The sequence below is a fragment of the Phocoena sinus genome, chromosome 17 (assembly GCF_008692025.1).
Source record: "Phocoena sinus isolate mPhoSin1 chromosome 17, mPhoSin1.pri, whole genome shotgun sequence".
Taxonomy (NCBI): domain Eukaryota; kingdom Metazoa; phylum Chordata; class Mammalia; order Artiodactyla; family Phocoenidae; genus Phocoena; species Phocoena sinus.
The window spans coordinates 47,734,508-47,751,590 of record NC_045779.1 but is presented as its reverse complement, the minus strand read 5'-3'; the positions used below and the strand labels follow the sequence as shown (position 1 = coordinate 47,751,590).

General features: G+C 38.3%; 1 protein-coding gene across 2 annotated transcripts in view; it reads left to right on the top strand.

Moving 5' to 3' along the window:
- Positions 1 to 17,083, top strand: part of LRP12 (LDL receptor related protein 12) — an 85,232-nt gene that overhangs the window by 50,993 nt on the left and 17,156 nt on the right. For both annotated transcript variants that reach the window (XM_032610119.1, XM_032610118.1), the window contains one exon: positions 13,067 to 13,202. In XM_032610119.1, the coding sequence (XP_032466010.1) occupies positions 13,067 to 13,202 (136 nt within the window). The remainder of the gene's footprint in view (positions 1 to 13,066; positions 13,203 to 17,083) is intronic.

Genomic DNA, 17,083 nt, shown 5'->3' with positions numbered 1-17,083 from the left:
AATTGCTTTTAGTGTAAGATAAGGTTGTTTATTTGAGGTATGTCTTGTTTCTTGAGGTACGATTGTATTGCTATAAACTTCCCTCTTAGAACTGCTCTTGCTGCAATCCCGTAGTTTTTTGGGTCATCATGTTTTCATTGTCATTTATTTCTAGAATTTTTTTATTTCCTCTTTGATTTCTTCAGTGATCTCTTGGTTATTTAGTAGTGTGTTGTTTAGCCTCCATGTGTTTGTATTTTTTACAGACCTTTTCCTGTAATTGATATCTAGTCTCATAGCGTTGTGGTCAGAAAAGATACTTGATACAATTTCAGTTTTCTTAAATTTACCAAGGCTTGATTTGTGACCCAAGATATGATCTATTCTGGAGAATGTTCCATGAGCACTTGAGAAGAAAGTGTAATCTGCTGTTTTTGGATGGAATGTCCTATAAATATCAATTAAGTCCATCTTGTTTAGTGTATCATTTAAAGCTTGTGTCTCCTTATTTATTTTCATTTTGGATGATCTGTCCATCATCCATCCATGAAAGTGGGGTGTTAAACTCCCCTACTGTGATTGTGTTACTGTCGATTTCCCCTTCTATGTCTGTTAGCATTTGCCTTATGTACTGAGGTGCTCCTATGTTGGGTGCATAAATATTTACAATTGTTATATCTTCTTGGATTGATCCCTTGATCATTACGTAGTGTCCTTCTTTGTCTCTTGTAATAGTCTTTATTTTAAAGTCTGCTTTGTCTGATATGAGAATTGAGAATTGCTGTTCCTGCTTTCTTTTGATTTCCATTTGCATGGAATATCTTTTTCCATCCCCTCACTTTCAGTCCGTATGTGTCCCTAGGTCTGAAGTGGGTCTCTTGTAGACAGCATATGTACAGGTCTTGTTTTTATATCCATTCAGCCAGTCTGTGTCTTTTGGTGGGAGCATTTAGTCCATTTACATTAAAGGTAGTTATCGATATGTATGTACCTATTACCATTTTCTTAATTGTTCTGGGTTTGTTATTGTAAGTCTTTTCCTTCTCTAGTGTTTCCTGCCTCGAGAAGTTCCTTTAGCATTTGTTGTAGAGCTGGTTTGGTGGTGCTGAATTCTCTTAGCTTTTGCATATCTGTAAAGGTTTTAATTTCTCCATCAAATCTGAATGAGATCCTTGCTGGGTAGAGTAATCTTGGTTGTAGGTTTTTCCCTTTCATCACTTTAAAATATGTCCTGCCACTCCTTTCTGGCTTGCAGAGTTTCTGCTGAAAGATCAGCTGTTAACCTTATCTGGATTCACTTGTATGTTAATTGTTGCTTTCCCTTGCTGCTTTTAATATTTTTTCTGTGTATTTAATTTTTGACAGTTTGATTAATATGTGTCTTGGTGTTTCTCCTTGGATTTATCCTGTATGGGACTCTCTGTGCTTCCTGGAGTTGATTATTTCCTTTCCCATATTAGGGAAGTTTTCAACTATAATCTCTTCAAATATTTTCTCAGTCCCTTTTTTTTCTCTTCTTCTGGGACCCCTATAATTCGAATGTTGGTGTGTTTAATGTTGTCCCAGAGGTCTCTGAGATTGTCCTCAATTCTTTTCATTCTTTTTTCTTTATTCTGCTCTGTGGTAGTTATTTCCACTATTTTATCTTCCAGGTCACTTATCTGTTCTTCTGCCTCATTTTTTCTGCTATTGATTCCTTCTAGAGAATTTTAAATTTCATTTATTGTGTTGTTCATCATTGTTTGTTTGCTCTTTAGATCTTCTAGGTCCTTGTGAAACGTTTCTTGTATTTTCTCCATTCTGTTTCCAAGATTTTGGATCATCTTTACTATCATTACTCTGAATTATTTTTCAGGTAGACTGCCTATTTCATCTTCATTTGTTTGGTCTGGTGGGTTTTTACCTTGCTCCTTCATCTGCTGTGTATTTCTCTGACTTCTCATTTTGCTTAACTTACTGTGTTTGGGGTCTCCTTTTTGCAGGCTGCAGGTTCGTAGTTCCCGTTGTTTTTGTTCTCTATCCCCAGTGGCTAAGGTTGGTTCAGTGGGTTGTGTAGGCTTCCTGGTGGAGGGGACTGATGCCTGTGTTCTGGTGGATGAGGTTGGGTCTTGTCTTTCTGGTGGGCAGGTCCACGTCTGGTGGTGTGTTTTCGGGTGTCTGTGACCTTATGATTTTAGGCAGCCTCTCTGCTAAGGGTGGGGTTGTGTTCCTGTCTTGCTAGTTGTTTGGCATAGGGTGTCCAGCAGTGTATCTTGCTGGTCGTTGAGTGGAGCTGGGTCTTAGCATTGAGATGCAGATCTCTGGGAGAGCTTTTGCCATTTGGTGTGGAGCCGGGAGGTCTCTGGTGGACCAGTGTCCAGCACTCGGCTCTCCCACCTCAGAGGCTCAGGCCTGACACCCGGCCAGAGCACCAAGACCCTGTCAGCCACATGGCTCAGAAGAAAAGGGAGAAAAAGAAAGAAAGAAAGAAAGAATAAAATACAGTTATTAAAATAGAAAAAAGTTAGTAAAAATAAACAAGTAATTAAAAAAAGAGAAAGAAGAGAGCAACCAAACCAAAAAGCAGATCCACCAATGATAACAAACGCTAAAAACTATACTAAAAAAAAAGAAAAAAAAGGACAGTGAGTACCCTAGGACAAATGGCAAAAGCGTAGCTGTACAGACAAAAATCACACAAAGAAGTATACACACTCACAAAAAGAGAAAAAGGAAGAAAAAATATATAAATATAAAATTAAAAGAAGAGAGCAACCAAATCAATAAACAAATCTACCAGTGCTAATAAGCTCTAAATACTAAACTAAGATAGACATAAAACCAGAAACAAATTAGATACAGAAAGCAAACCCCAAGTCTACTGTTGCTCCCAACGTCCACCGCCTCGATTTGGGATGATTCGTTGTCTATTCATGTATTCCACAGATGCAGGGTACATCAAGTTGATTGTGGAGCTTTAATCCGCTCCTTCTGAGGCTGCTGGGAGAGATTTCCCTTTCTCTTCTTTGCTCGCACAGCTCCTGGGGTTCAGCTTTGGATTTGGACCCGCCTCTGTGTGTAGGTCGCCTGAGGGCATCTGTTCCCGCCCAGACAGGACAGGGTTACAGGAGCAGCTGATTAGGGGGCTCTGGCTCACTCAGGCCGCAGGGGAGGAAGGGGTATGGAATGCGGGGCAGAGGCCGGTGTGACGTTGCAACAGCCTGAGTGCCGTCAGTTCTCCCAGGGAAGTTGTCCCTGGATCACGGGACCCTGGCAGTGGCGGGGTGCACAGGCTCCCGGGAGGGGAGGTGTGGATAGTGACCTGTGCTTGCACACAGGCTTCTTGGTAGCTGCAGCAGCAGCCTTAGCGTCTCATGCCTGTGTCTGGGGTCCACGCTGATAGCTGTGGCTTGTACCCGTCTCTGGAGCTCGTTTAGGCAGTGCTCTGAATCCCCTCTCCTCGAGCACCCCAAAACAATGGTCTCTTGCCTCTTAGGCTGGTCCAGACTTTTTCCTGGACTCCCTCCCGGCTAGCTGTGGCACACTAGCTCCCCTTCAGGCTGTGTTCACGCCACCAACTCCAGTCCTCTCCCTGGGATCCAACCGAAGCCCGAGCCTCAGCTCCCAGCCCCCGCCCACCCCGGTGGGTGAGCAGACAAGCCTCTCGGGCTGGTGAGTGCCGGTCGGCACCGATCCTCTGTGCGGGAATCTCTCCACTTTGCCCTCCGCACCCCTGTTGCTGTGCTCTCCTCCGTGGCTCCAAAGTTTACGCCCCCCGCCACCCCCCGTCTCTGCCCATGAAGGGGCTTCCTAGTGTGTGGAAACTTTTCCTACTTCACAGCTCCCTCTCAGAGGTGCAGGTCTCATCCCTATTCTTTTGTCTCTCTTTTTCCTTTTCTCTTTTGCCCTACCCAGGTACGTGGGGAGTTTCTTGCCTTTTGGGAGGTCTGAGGTCTTCTGTCAGTGTTCAGTAGGTTTCAGTAGGAGTTGTTCCACATGTAGGTGTAGTTTTGATGTGTTTATGGGGAGGAAGGTGATCTCCACGTCTTACTCTTCCGCCATCTTGAAGGTGCCCCCTGATTCTTACCTTTTAAATGATAATTAAAAGCTTTCTCATCTTAGACTAGTAAATATTGCTGTTAGAGTGCTACTACTTATTTCCCTAAAAAGAAAAGTTCAGTTTGCTGACTTCTTGAAAAAATTAGAATGAAATTTGGAGTAATTCTCAGGTATAGTATCACGTCCAGCCTCTCTCTCCTTCCGGCTCAGTCCATCCTTAGTGTGTTGACTGTTCTGACATTTCCATTATGACAGCTCAGCTATTAAAGGAGTCAAAGAAATCAAGATGCTAAGCACGAGCAACAAACCCAGTCAAGGGCTTCCCTGGTGGCGCAGTGGTTGAGAGTCCGCCTGCCGATGCAGGGGACGCGGGTTCGTGCCCGGGTCCGGGAAGATCCCACATGCCGCGGAGCGGCTGGGCCCGTGAGCCATGGCCGCTGAGCCTGCGCGTCCGGAGCCTGTGCTCCGCAACGGGAGAGGCCACAACAGTGAGAGAGGCCCGCGTACCGCCAAAAAAAAAAAAAAAAAAAAAAAAAACCCAGTCAAGTTGCAAGAAGGGGATTTTCAAACTGAAGGAGTTTCTTCCTGGCCAGGACATCTTTGGTTCCCTGTTGAGTTGAGGGCTGAGCTGTGTCATACGGGGCACAGCCTGCCAAAGGACCACTCTTGTACTTCCACGTCATTCATCTTGCAGATTCTGATACTCACTTGGTACTTGCCCTATGTTGTCAGTGACCCACGGCCTTCATACTAAGTATGCTTGCTTTGTAAACTCTGACCAATCTGTCCAGTATTAAGTATCTTTAAGAATACAACTACTTTTCATTAATCACCCAGCCTTCTCTACTTTCCTCTTCTCTGTTTCTCTTTCCTTTGAAATAGCTCCCTCAGCATTCACTGCATACCCTTATTGCTTCTATTCTGCCCCATTCCCTAATCAGCTAACCTATAGTTAATGTATATATGTACGTTTTATTATTAAAAAGTTCTAGAATCTTGTTTACCAAGTCATTTTTTTAATTCCAAAGAGACTAAGAAGCAGTTTCCTCCTGCCTGCAGTCCCCATATAGATTTATAGCAAATAGGAATCAGTCTTTAGAAGCTTTAAATCTAAGTACACCCTCTTTCTCTGTGTTATCATAGATCCTATACCTTTTCTCTCCACATTAATATAGGACCAAGACATTTTTTACCAAAACAGACCGTTTTTATCTTTGTTGAAATTCTGTTGAGGCAGCTTTCCGCCCACCCCCTGATAATTATTCCAGGTGTCATAGGGAGCTCCCTAGTGGGCAGTAGTGTGTCTTAGTGGTTAAGAGTGCAGCTCTGAAGCCTACTGCCTGGGTTCCAATCCCAGCTGTGACACTTTTCTGACCTTAGGAAAATAATTTCTCTGTGCCTCCATTTTTTCCTCATTGGTTAAATAGGACTAATAGTAGTAAGAATTAAATGCGAAAAGACACAAGAAAAGGAAGTACCTGATAGGCAATAACATTATCATCAGCCATGGGACCCACAGACCTGACCACACACGCCTCACTTTGAGTATACTCATGGGCCTTGAACTTGTGAACCATAAGCTTCTGACTTGCAACAAAAATCTCATCTTCAGCACTGTGCACCATACTTAGCCATAAGTTTTCAAACTGGTGCCCTTCTCCTAAATTGGTGTCTGCTTTCCATACTAATCATCTAACTATACATTTTAATTTTCCCGTGTCTCGGTGCCTTTTATTGCTTACATAGGCACAGCATTTTCCATTTATTGCCTGATTCACTTATTACCCTCAGACTCATTCGTACTCTCATCCCACATGGCTGTCCAACAGTCACCATTTGCTCACTAATTTATCATTTTGAAGATGGTATTTTATTAATTTCATTTATTTCCATTGGAATTAAACCCTTCTTATTTGTATTTTCAACATGTGGAATTGCTTTTGTATCTAACAGTCAAAATGGAGTTAGTATTTATAAAACACTGTATACTCTGAAAAACGAGATGGCCAAATGATAGTGACCACTGTTGACTCTAAATGCTGTCCTTCACTTGTGAACAGGGTGAGCGTTCTTTTGTTTCGTACTGAAACTTTCATAAAGTAAAATTTTACAAGTAGTGGAGCTTCTGTATTTGCTTCTTAGCTGATCTCTTTGCCTCACCAGTTTCCCTTCCCACAGGTTACAGTACAGCAAAGTAATCTTCACAGAATATTTGTATCATATCACTTCTTTTAGCAGTAGGCTATCTTGCCTTAACTGGTATCTATAGAATTGAGTCATTAAATTCTTCTAATTTGGAATGTGCTCTTTTTACTTCTTTTCAATGAAGGAAATACTATGTTAATAGTCGAGTAAACTTGACTTACATAATGCAGGCCCAAATGTAGGACTTATTTTTTCTGTTTAATAATACCCCATGCCCTATGATGCATTGCTTTAAATTTATGCATTATATCATTTAGGATCATATTGTCTTGTATGTTCTCATACCTGTTTATATGTTTCTTGGATTCAGTTAGTAAGCATAAATCATTTCTACAAAACTTCAATGTCCATGAGAGCATTAATTTTCTTCATTCTCTTCTTTTGTGCCTTTTTTTTTTTTTTCTTTTGCGGTACGCAGGCCTCTCACTGCTGTGGCCTCTCCAGTTGCGGAGCACAGGCTCCGGACGCGCAGCCTCAGTGGCCATGGCTCATGGGCCCAGCCGCTCCGCAGCATGTAGGATCTTCCCGGACCGGGGCACGAACCCATGTCCCCTGCATCGGCAGGCAGACTCTCAACCACTGCGCCACCAGGGAAGCCCCTCTTAGCCCCTCTTTTGTGCTTTTCGTATTGTATCTTATGTACTTAAGGTGGTCAGTAAACATAGCTGATTTTTACTTACATTTCAGTTTTGTGGTTTGTTAAAACCAAAGGCACAAAGATTTCAGGTCCCTTTTAGTCATAAAATGCCAACAACCCTTGTCGATTTTGAAAAGAAACCCAATTCTTCATGTGTGGAACAGGAAATTGTACTTTTTCATTTAAAAGTAGCTCATTTCTAACCATAAATTTCCTTGCGTGCCTCTTTTCTTCAAGCTTTAAAAACCATGAAATCTCAAATTGAAGGGCAGTTTATTCGACGTTACTTTGAAGTTACCCTCTTCTCTCCCATGTAGCCTCTAAAGTAGAGGTTGTTGGACCAGTTTATATTTTTTAAATGGTTGCTTTAAAGATAATAGGTATGATGTACTAATCTAGTTTGAAAACCATAGTTATTTGCTTTTCTGTGGGACTATTGAACAAGTATCAGAATAAACATGAAGAAGTCTTGAGTGTTTCTCAATCAGTTTTATCCTATTTTCTAAACTATACAGTGGGATCTTTGTGTTTTAAACCCGGAAATTATCAAAATCTTATTAAGAACTCCATCAGAGAATCTCTACCTATTTATTCTTCAGTTAATTGTCCTTTTCTTAATTGAGAACATACATGGTAAATTTAAAACTGTATATATTTAGTTTAGCTTTTTAGTACATTTTAACCAGTAGCATTGTAATAATGCCATTTTCTTTTATTTTTCACTCCAAATGTCCTGTACACTAGATTCACTACAAGTGAAATAACCTTTTGGGGACTAATCAGATAACCTAATCACTGCATTCTCCTGTGAAGAAGTCTCTATCCAAGTTGAAAGTTGCTACCTTTTTTGAATGAATGTTTAGGACCCTTTTAATTTGGGAGCTTCTGTTTCTGGAGTTATGGGAAATTTATTAAAAGTAGAGTTACATATCATCATCATCATCCAAAATACATGAGCATTTGTTTATATCAAAAGATACTGACTAAAGTAAATTAAATAGATTTTTTTTTGGTAGATATTTGTGTTCCGAGAACAAAAAGTTGATACCGGTTATTAAGAGATATATTAAGGAAGCAAAATGAACAAAGACTAAAATACAGTCATTCCTGCCATAATGCCACGTGTGTGTTCCTGGAAAATCTCACATTCTGCAAAAGTGAACACTAAACTAACAGTGCTTATGAGAAAGGTAGTGTTGGTACAGATTGCTTCCAGCTGTATAACTTTTTAAGTATAGCCCTACCAGGTAAAATATCGATCCAGATGGCGGCACAGATATCTTCTGACGTTTACACCTAGACCCAGTCCATACTTTGCAGCCATGTACTCTGGAGTTCATACTTCCTCCTTGAAGGTATTTGCTTCTAGTGGAGACCAGTTTAATCAAAACTAAAAACATAATTCGGAGATACCCTTCATCAATTAAGGTGTTTTGTTTTATTTTATTTTGATAGTGGGGAAAGGTGTTCACATCTCCGTCTATACTTGCAGGCTCCCAAGATAGCTTAATATAAAGAAAAGTCAAGTAATTCTTTAAACCAGTAAAAGTAACCACTTCTTGCAGTAAAGGAAGGTGCTTCTGTAGGGGTTTTCTCCTGCCCCTGGTTACTTCAAATCATTAATATGCTGGGAATAAGATCTTTCACAACTTTGCATTATACTGACAAGATTCCTCTATTTGCCAATTACATATAAACTAACTCTGTTGAAGAAATAACCAGACAGTAGCTATTGATAAAATAACTATGTGTAAACAATAGAGAAGATACGGCTAGAATAAATGGAGGTAAGAGAAGGTCAGGTTTGGTACATCCTAAATTGGAGTATAGTCAAAATCTAGAAAGATGAGGTTCAAAGTAGCAGAACCAAATAAAAATTTTCTTTAGAGCAAAAAGAAATTCATTCCATAAAGCAACGTTTTGTGAGTATGTATCCCAACCCACGTCAGATAACCAGTTAATTGTGGTATAATTTCCCATTCTTTCAAGAGTGTAATGGTGCCCAGCACATAATAAATGAACAGTCACTGCCCTCTTTCCCATTTAGCCTGAACACTGCCTTAGCAATCATCTCAGTACCTCATTCCAGGCATTACTGCCAACCAATCTGATTTGGCATACCTTGTGACGTTATTTATTAACAACTTGCTGTAATCCAAGCGGTGTGCTAATTCCTTTACCAAAATAATTGTATTTAATTCTTGCAGCACTCTTTGTGGTAGGCAGTTTTTTGAGGAAGTGGATGCTTAAGTATTATCAAACTGATCGCGGGGCTTCCCTGGTGCCGCAGTGGTTGAGAGTCCCCCTGCCGAGGCAGGGGACACGGGTTTGTGCCCCGGTCCGGGAAGATCCCACATGCCGCGGAGCGGCTAGACCCGTGAGCCGTGGCCGCTGAGCCTGCGCGTCCGGAGCCTGTGCTCCGCGGTGGGAGGGGCCACAACAGTGAGAGGCCCGCGTACCGCAAAAAAAAAAACAAAAACTGATTGCAATAATAAGTCACCTCAAATCCTTTATGGAAAAGGGTATAATATGAAATGAATAATAGTATAAATATAACAAAATAAGAAAACAGTGAAATTACAGTTGTTGGTAGATAGTTAAGCTGAAGTGTTGTTGTAAGTTGGGAATGGGAAATCATTATGAGATACTGAAATAAAGGAAAAATAGAGGACTCAGAAAGCCAGTTGGAAGATTGGGGCAGATGTATAGGAGATAAAGCAAGCCTTGATTTAAGAGGTGGTGAAGGCAGCCTCAGGTTCTGACTTTGAGATTTCTAGTTTTAGCTGCTGTGAGCTTTATTTCTTGTGCTTAAAAAATCCTTGAGATTGCTTGTGGTATTCTTAAAGTAAGTTTCCTTTTTACTTGAATTAGGTGAAATGACTATTCCTTTTGCCAAATATGATGCCTAAGATAATAACCGTTCAGAATATAGAATAAAGAGAAGGATTTGAGAAACACACAGTTCTGATCACGTTGAATTTGAGGTTGGAATGTCCAGTGAGCCCTTGATTATGCAAAATCTCTGGGTTAAAGATTTTTCAACTCATGAACTATATAGATCATAGTGGAAATGTAGGAGTGAATGAGATCTTCCATAGAGAGTAAGAAGAGTAGAAGGCTTGGGCATGAACCACATACACCAGTACATCAGGAGCTCTCTGAAGAAGGATCTAGTGCTAGAGAACTAACACTGAATAGTCTGAGTTAGAAGAACCAGAAGAGTGATGTCAGCAAAGTCAAGGTAGTACAGTATCAAGAGGAAAAAATTCACTGTCAGGTGCTCTGGAGAGATCAGGTGCCACTGGGAGTGAGGGTACATTTGATTTGGTGGTGAGCTCAGTGATGGCCTTTGCTTGCTAACACAGTTCTTAAGGGGTAAAGGTAAGAATTGGAAGTGTGATCTCAGTGGGTCAAAGAGAAAATGCAAAGTGATGAAATGTGGAAAAAATGTATCAGTGCATCCTGATAAGTATCAGAAATCTAGTGGAAATATGATGATGAGGGGGGCCATAATTTAGGGCTGAAATAGACCTTAGAGATATCCAAACAGCAACTCCTTATTTTAACACATGAGGAAACCAAGTCTTAAAAAGGTTTAGTCGTTTATTCTGTGGCAAAGCTAATAGTGGCAGATAGAACAGATGGCATCTAGATCTCCTGATTCCAAATCTGCCAGTATATGTAGGCAAACTCTAAGCTCAAAAGGGAGGGAAATTTTTTTATGATTTTTAATGTTGATCACACTGAGCATTTGGATTTATTCTTTCTCATATATAAAAGGGAATAAGTTATGGTTCTGCTAGAGTATATTAATCTACATGCCCAATGTATTAATATTGTACGTATAAAAATGTTGATAAAAAGCCACTGGCTGGATCTAAAACAAAATGCCAAACTCAGTCGTGTTGCAAAATTTAAGCAAAATATGTATTCATAACCCATTAAGAGAAAATAATTTTGTTTTTGATTGGTGAGAATCATTAATATTTTTAAATAATGTTATAAAAGTACTAAGTGAATTAGAAATGTAAAATACTGAATCTTAAAATAACCACTCTTTTTTACGAGTGGTGTGTCTTATCCTTTGGCAATTGTGTGAAAATACTCACAACAGTATTTGTGAGCATCCATACCAGATCATAATTTCTTTAGTCTTTGGTATAAGAGCACCACCTATGGGTTTCTCAGATGTTTGGGGGAAAAAAAGTTAAGCAAAACATAATAAAATTATTTCTAGTTTTTCCCTATAATTAGTCTCTCCATCTCCATTTATTTAAAGGTTAAGAGTTGTTTGCTTTGTCATAGATTATTCCCACCCAGTTTTTGGATGTGTCTCACTGCTGTTAGATCAGCTAATAAGTATTTCAGTACTTATATGCCATTTACAGTGTTATACTTGTAAGTTAAACAGTTTAACTCAAAATTGTATTATTCTCTTTAATGTAAATGAATCTTTTAATGAAAATGAACAGTTTTTTACATCCTGGGGGAGAGATGATCATAGTTTTTGCCAGTTTATTTGTATGTTTGTATCTTCATGAACTTAAGAATTTGTTCAGTATGCTGCTACAAAATGCTTTGGCAAGAGGAGGTAAAGAAAGAAAAAAGGTCTTATAAATGATTTAAGCATCTTTTCATTAATTATTGTGATAATAACTCATTAGAACAAGGTTGGAAGCAAAACTCTGGCACTTCAGTGTTAATAAGCCCAAAATAGAATGACATTTGGATAAATTTAGTCTTTTTCTAAAGTATCAAATTACACTTTTTTGTAAGGGAAATTTTACTTTTAATGAAATTTAACAAAAAAAAATTGGAAGCTTTGTGTGTGGGCAGTAAGATGTATGCTTAGGCTCTTGAAATGTTATATCCTTGTGTTTTATGCCATGAATCTCTGTGTTTGAAAAGTGATTAAAATCAAGATCCCTTTGGCGGTATACCCTAATTCCAGACTAGACACATTTTAGGCATGAGCCTGCAGAGGTTTAAAACCTCGATTGCATGTTTTTTTCAGGGAATGGGTTATTCTATAGAAATAAGTGTTGACTCTTTGAGCAGTATAGCTTGCTTTTATTTTGATCATTATGGATACAAACTTTGTAAAATTACTTTCTAGCATAATTACCCTAAGTTGAGCAGACTATAACCTCTGTTACACACACACACACACACACACACACACACACACACACACACACACACACACACAATGGTCGTTTTGGCAGCTGCTCTCCCCACTTCTAATTTGCTCCTTCTAATCTGCTCTTACTTTAAAAATAAGCTAATCCAGTTTGTCAAAATTGTATCAGATAAGAGGTTCCAAGATTTTACATTTTCCTGAAGGTTTAAACATTCATTGCATTTTCTTGTAACCAGTGACTCTTTTACAAATTAAGGGAGAATAAATTGTCAGATTATCAGCTGAATTCTGGATTGGTAAAATGTGAACTGTGAGAGTTCAAGGTAATGAAAGGAGAATAATACAGGGAAAGTGTTGGTAGTAGTTTAAATTTATTCTCTGTTCTAGGATATTTAGATATCTAACCACATCATGCTACTTTAATCACTGACTATTTCAAGCCTTTATTTTTAAAATAATTTAGGAATCATTTATGACCCTGTAATAAAGTTTCGAAGTATTCATGGAATGAATTAAAGAACTGCTTTGAAGTAATTTTGAAGTAATGTTTTGCTGCCTTTATCCAATCATCCACTAACTTCTTAACAACCCAGCATCTTACTGTTAATGTTTATATGTGCTTTCCTTTAATTATTTTGTTCAGAATACTATTTATCTGATTTTTTTTTAATTTAAAGTGTCCAAAAAGTAGTTCAGTAAAGTTGAACTTTAGCTGGTTTATAATAAAATAAATTTAAAAGTGAATTTTGAAAAAAGATAGATGGATCAGCTGATCTCCATGGCTAACGCTAGCAATTTAACAATTTTAATGTTATTCAAAGATCCAATTTGAAAATTTCCACACCTCCCTAAAACGTTGTATTTAATTAGAATAAGATACTTTGACTAAAAGGGAAGAAAATAAAATAATTTCATCAGAATAATAAAAGCTTTTTAAGGTCGGCAATACTATATTTTATTGTATATGATTTGATGTCTGAAGTTTTCTTTTTAAATAAATACTGATTTACTTAATGCTTTGTTTTAAAGTATAATAATTAGCTAAGATTGCTTTGACTATCTTCCAGCTTGTGGAGAAACTCCAGAACAAATTCAAGTACCAAGTGGTATAATCACGAGCCCAGGCTGGCCTTCTGAATATCCTGCCAAAATCAACTGTAGCTGGTTCATAAGGGCAAACCCAGGGGAAATTATTACTATAAGGTAATTCAGATACCTTCCTGTATTATTGTATGATATTTTATTACAAAGTATAAATTCATTTTCCAAGTATCATTGCTCAACATGCAGTAATATAAAAAGATGATTTTTCAGAAAATATAGTAAATTATATTTATCAGTACCATCTTGAGGGTAGGAATAGCAACCCGTTCTTCCTCTTTTATTAGGGCATGTGTTTTGAATATTTTCTAATGGCGGTAATGAATTTGCACTGAGCCATCCGTATTCTTCTAGGCAATTTTTTAACAAAAGGTACACATTTGCAAAACAGCTTATTAGGATCAACAGTGTAATCTTTGGCCATGAGACAAATAAACAGGACTCAGTAATCCACTTGGAGATCTAACCCATAATCTTGGTCTTGTTAGTAGAGTCCTCTACCGTAAGGAGTTAAAACATGATTGTAGGCTACGTCCGTGTATAAAACTTGAAATAAGCTGATGATGGATAAATACTGTGTCTAGAAAAATCTCTTTCTTTCATAGCACTGAGACAATAGAACATTTGTTAAGAATACAAAATGAAAGATACTCCTAGGGGAAATAACCATAAGTTTAAGATCCTAAGAATAAGTATGATATAAATCAGGAAAATTAAGATTATTTTACAGACATTTAAAATTGCGGAGAAAAACTGTGGGAGTAAGATGTTAAGGAGGAAACATTCAGTGGAACTAGATATTGCTTGCTTAAGGAAATTATATCAAAGCTGTTAGGAAAAAAAAAAAAAATTGCCTGAAGGGGAGGAAAAAAAATAGTGTACCTAAACAAAGAACCATGACACAGTTAAGAATGCCATTCCTGTCACAGACAGTGCAAAGGCATCTTTGACATTCTTTCATTAATTACATTTTTATAGGTAAGGATCATGGAATTTTAGATTTGGAAGAGACCTTGCAGATCATAGACATATCCCTTAATTTTACAATTTTTTACAAATGAGATTGTAAATTTAGCCTATTTTTGAATCTTTCCATGCTCCTTTTTTATATTCATTAACTAATGAGAAAACCAGTCTCTTGAGGAACACAACTGTAGTCTATCCCGTTTTTTCTGTGGCAGCCGTAAAACAGGGACATATGGTATGTTTTTCTTTGGTTCCTCTCTGCCCCAGGCCACATCTTTTGGAACACTGGAGCTGAGCTTCTGTGGAAGCTGTAACACTCCTCTGTGAGAAGTATGAGCCCTTGCTTGATGGATTGGTAGGATGTACCATTAAGGTTATCCTTCTGCAGCAGTACCAGTGTTAGAATCTGAACAATATGCCTATTTTCTGTTACTTATAACATGACTAAGTACAAATGTGTTTACAAAGTAATATTTTACCATAGGGATTCCAAATATTTTTTAAACATAAAACTAGACTTTTTGGAGATTTTTTTTCTTTTAACCTAAAAATCCAACCCCAAATTAAATTTGCAGCCTACCAGCTCAGTTATGTAAAACTTGGAAATTCTTGCCAGCACAAAGGAGGTGACATGGAATCCTGCCATCTGGTTCTGATCATGTGTTGGATCCTTGAGATTTCACAAAGCTACGCTAAAAACCAAGCAAAATAGTGAAATGCAGAACAATATTGGAGGTGAGCTCCACATCTAAGGGAAAATTTCCTAAATTCTGGATGGAGTTAACAAATTTGGATTTACACAGCTAGCCTCATAAAATCAGAAAGTAATTTTAGTAATCGTCCTAGTTCTTATTGAAACTATTAACATGGTAATACCAAACTTTAAAAAGATGACACACCCACATAATACACAAAGAAAGTCAGGTTTCACTTGTGAACATTGGTGTAATATCTTAAATATATTGTTCAAAAGAAATTTATACCATAATCAAATACAGCTCATTTAGACACACAATTGAGTCAATATTAGGAAATATTAATTTACCATATTAACAAGTCACAGAAAAGGTATATGATTACCTAGACTAGACAGATGTTTTAAAGCTTTTTGGTAAAAACAAAATCAACATTCATTCCTGAGTTTAAAATAATTAAAATCTAGACAAAAGAGAGAAACTAAAATTACCGACTATGAACAAACAATATTTAGACCTCTCTGTATAAAACTGGTTAAAGATGGTGATATATAAACATTTTTATCCCTTCCCTTTAAATCTTCCCAAATCCACAAAGGCCACCTTATCCACAGGAGGTAGAGGATTGGATTCTGGTTCCCTGCTTGAAGCCAAGGAGTAGGGTCAGGATATTTTGCTCAAGAAAGGAGGCTGAAAAAAACTTCTACTAACCACTGCTTGAACTTTCATGGGGCTGAGAGCTTAGAAAGGTAGGAGACATACCATAATAAATAGGAATTTAACTAAGTCCCCACTGACTCTGTGACCGGGTCTATACTACTACTCTGAACCACCATCCTAGGACTGGTTTTGGGATGGAGACCTAAGTGGAGGTAGCTACAAAACATGCCGTGGGGGAACGTAGGAGAAGATAAAATTTTAAAAACAAAATAAAAACAGCACCAAAACTCTTTGACAAAAGTGTGCAACCCAGATTTCTAGAATGTTTGAAAAACTTTAATACTAACCAAAACAGCCAACAAAATCAAGTTGGAACAGGTTTACTACAGATGTTGTACACTTTAATATATTAGGTTTTTTTTTCTTAACCTTTTTTATGCCACGAACACTTTGGTAGTTTGGTGAAACCTATAGATCCTTTCTCAGAATGTTTTCAAATTTATAAAACAAAACACATAGCATTACAAAGGGAACCAATTATTCCTGAAATATAGCTATCAGGTATTTTTACAAATTTATAATATAGTACATATATGCTTATTTATTAACGTATTAGTGAGCAAGCCATGCTTTTAACAATTACTATAATTTCAAAGTGGTTTTGAGTGTAAATAGTTATTCTAGATCTCTATTAAAACTGAAATATAAGATGAAATTATCTGTGATTTCTGTTGGTGACAGTGTGAGAGGTACTATAAAAACTACTCATGGGACTTCCCTGGTGGTGCAGTGGTAAGAACCCGCCTGCCAATGCAGGGGACACGGGTTCGATCCCTGGTCCAGGAAGATCCCACATGCTGCGGAGGAACTAAGCCCGTGCGCCACAACTACTGAGCCTGCGCTCTAGAGCCTGAGAGCCACAACTGCTGAGCCCATGTGCCACAACTACTGAAGCCCGCATGCCTAGAGCCCATTTTCTGCAACAAGAAGTCACCGCAATAAGAAGCCCACGCACCACAATGAAGGGTAGCCCCCCTCACCGCAAGTAGAGAAAGCCCACATGCAGCAACAAAAACACAACGCAGCCAAAAATAAATAAATAAATTTATTTTAAAAAAGAAAAACTATTCATGGTTTGTTGTACATATTCATAAGTGAAGGAAATGTTAAATTTCAGTTACAGATGGGTGAAAATAAAGTTGTAAATTTTTCTACTGAATTTGAGAATTTGAAAGAATAGAAACACTGAATACTCTTACTTAGACTTTATTAAACCAAAGCAGAGGGAAAGAAAGTTTTAAAAAAAAACCTTCAAAAACCTAGTAATACAGAAGAATACAGGAAAGGAGGAAAATGAGAACCCCACTCCCCACCCCAAAGACAAAAGCTATTCAATCAAAAAAACGCACTTAACCTTTAAAAGATAGACTATCCAATCAGGTTTATTGGTTGGTTGATTGATATGATTCCTCTCCAATGGGCTTAATAAGAACATACCTAAAACAGCACCAACAGAAAGTCTAAAACATGAGGACAGGAGGGCTTCCCTGGCGGCGCAGTGGTTGAGAGTCCGCCTGCCGATGCAGGGGACACGGGTTCATGACCCGGTCCGGGAGGATCCCACATGCCGCGGAGCGGCTGGGCCCGTGAGCCATGGCCGCT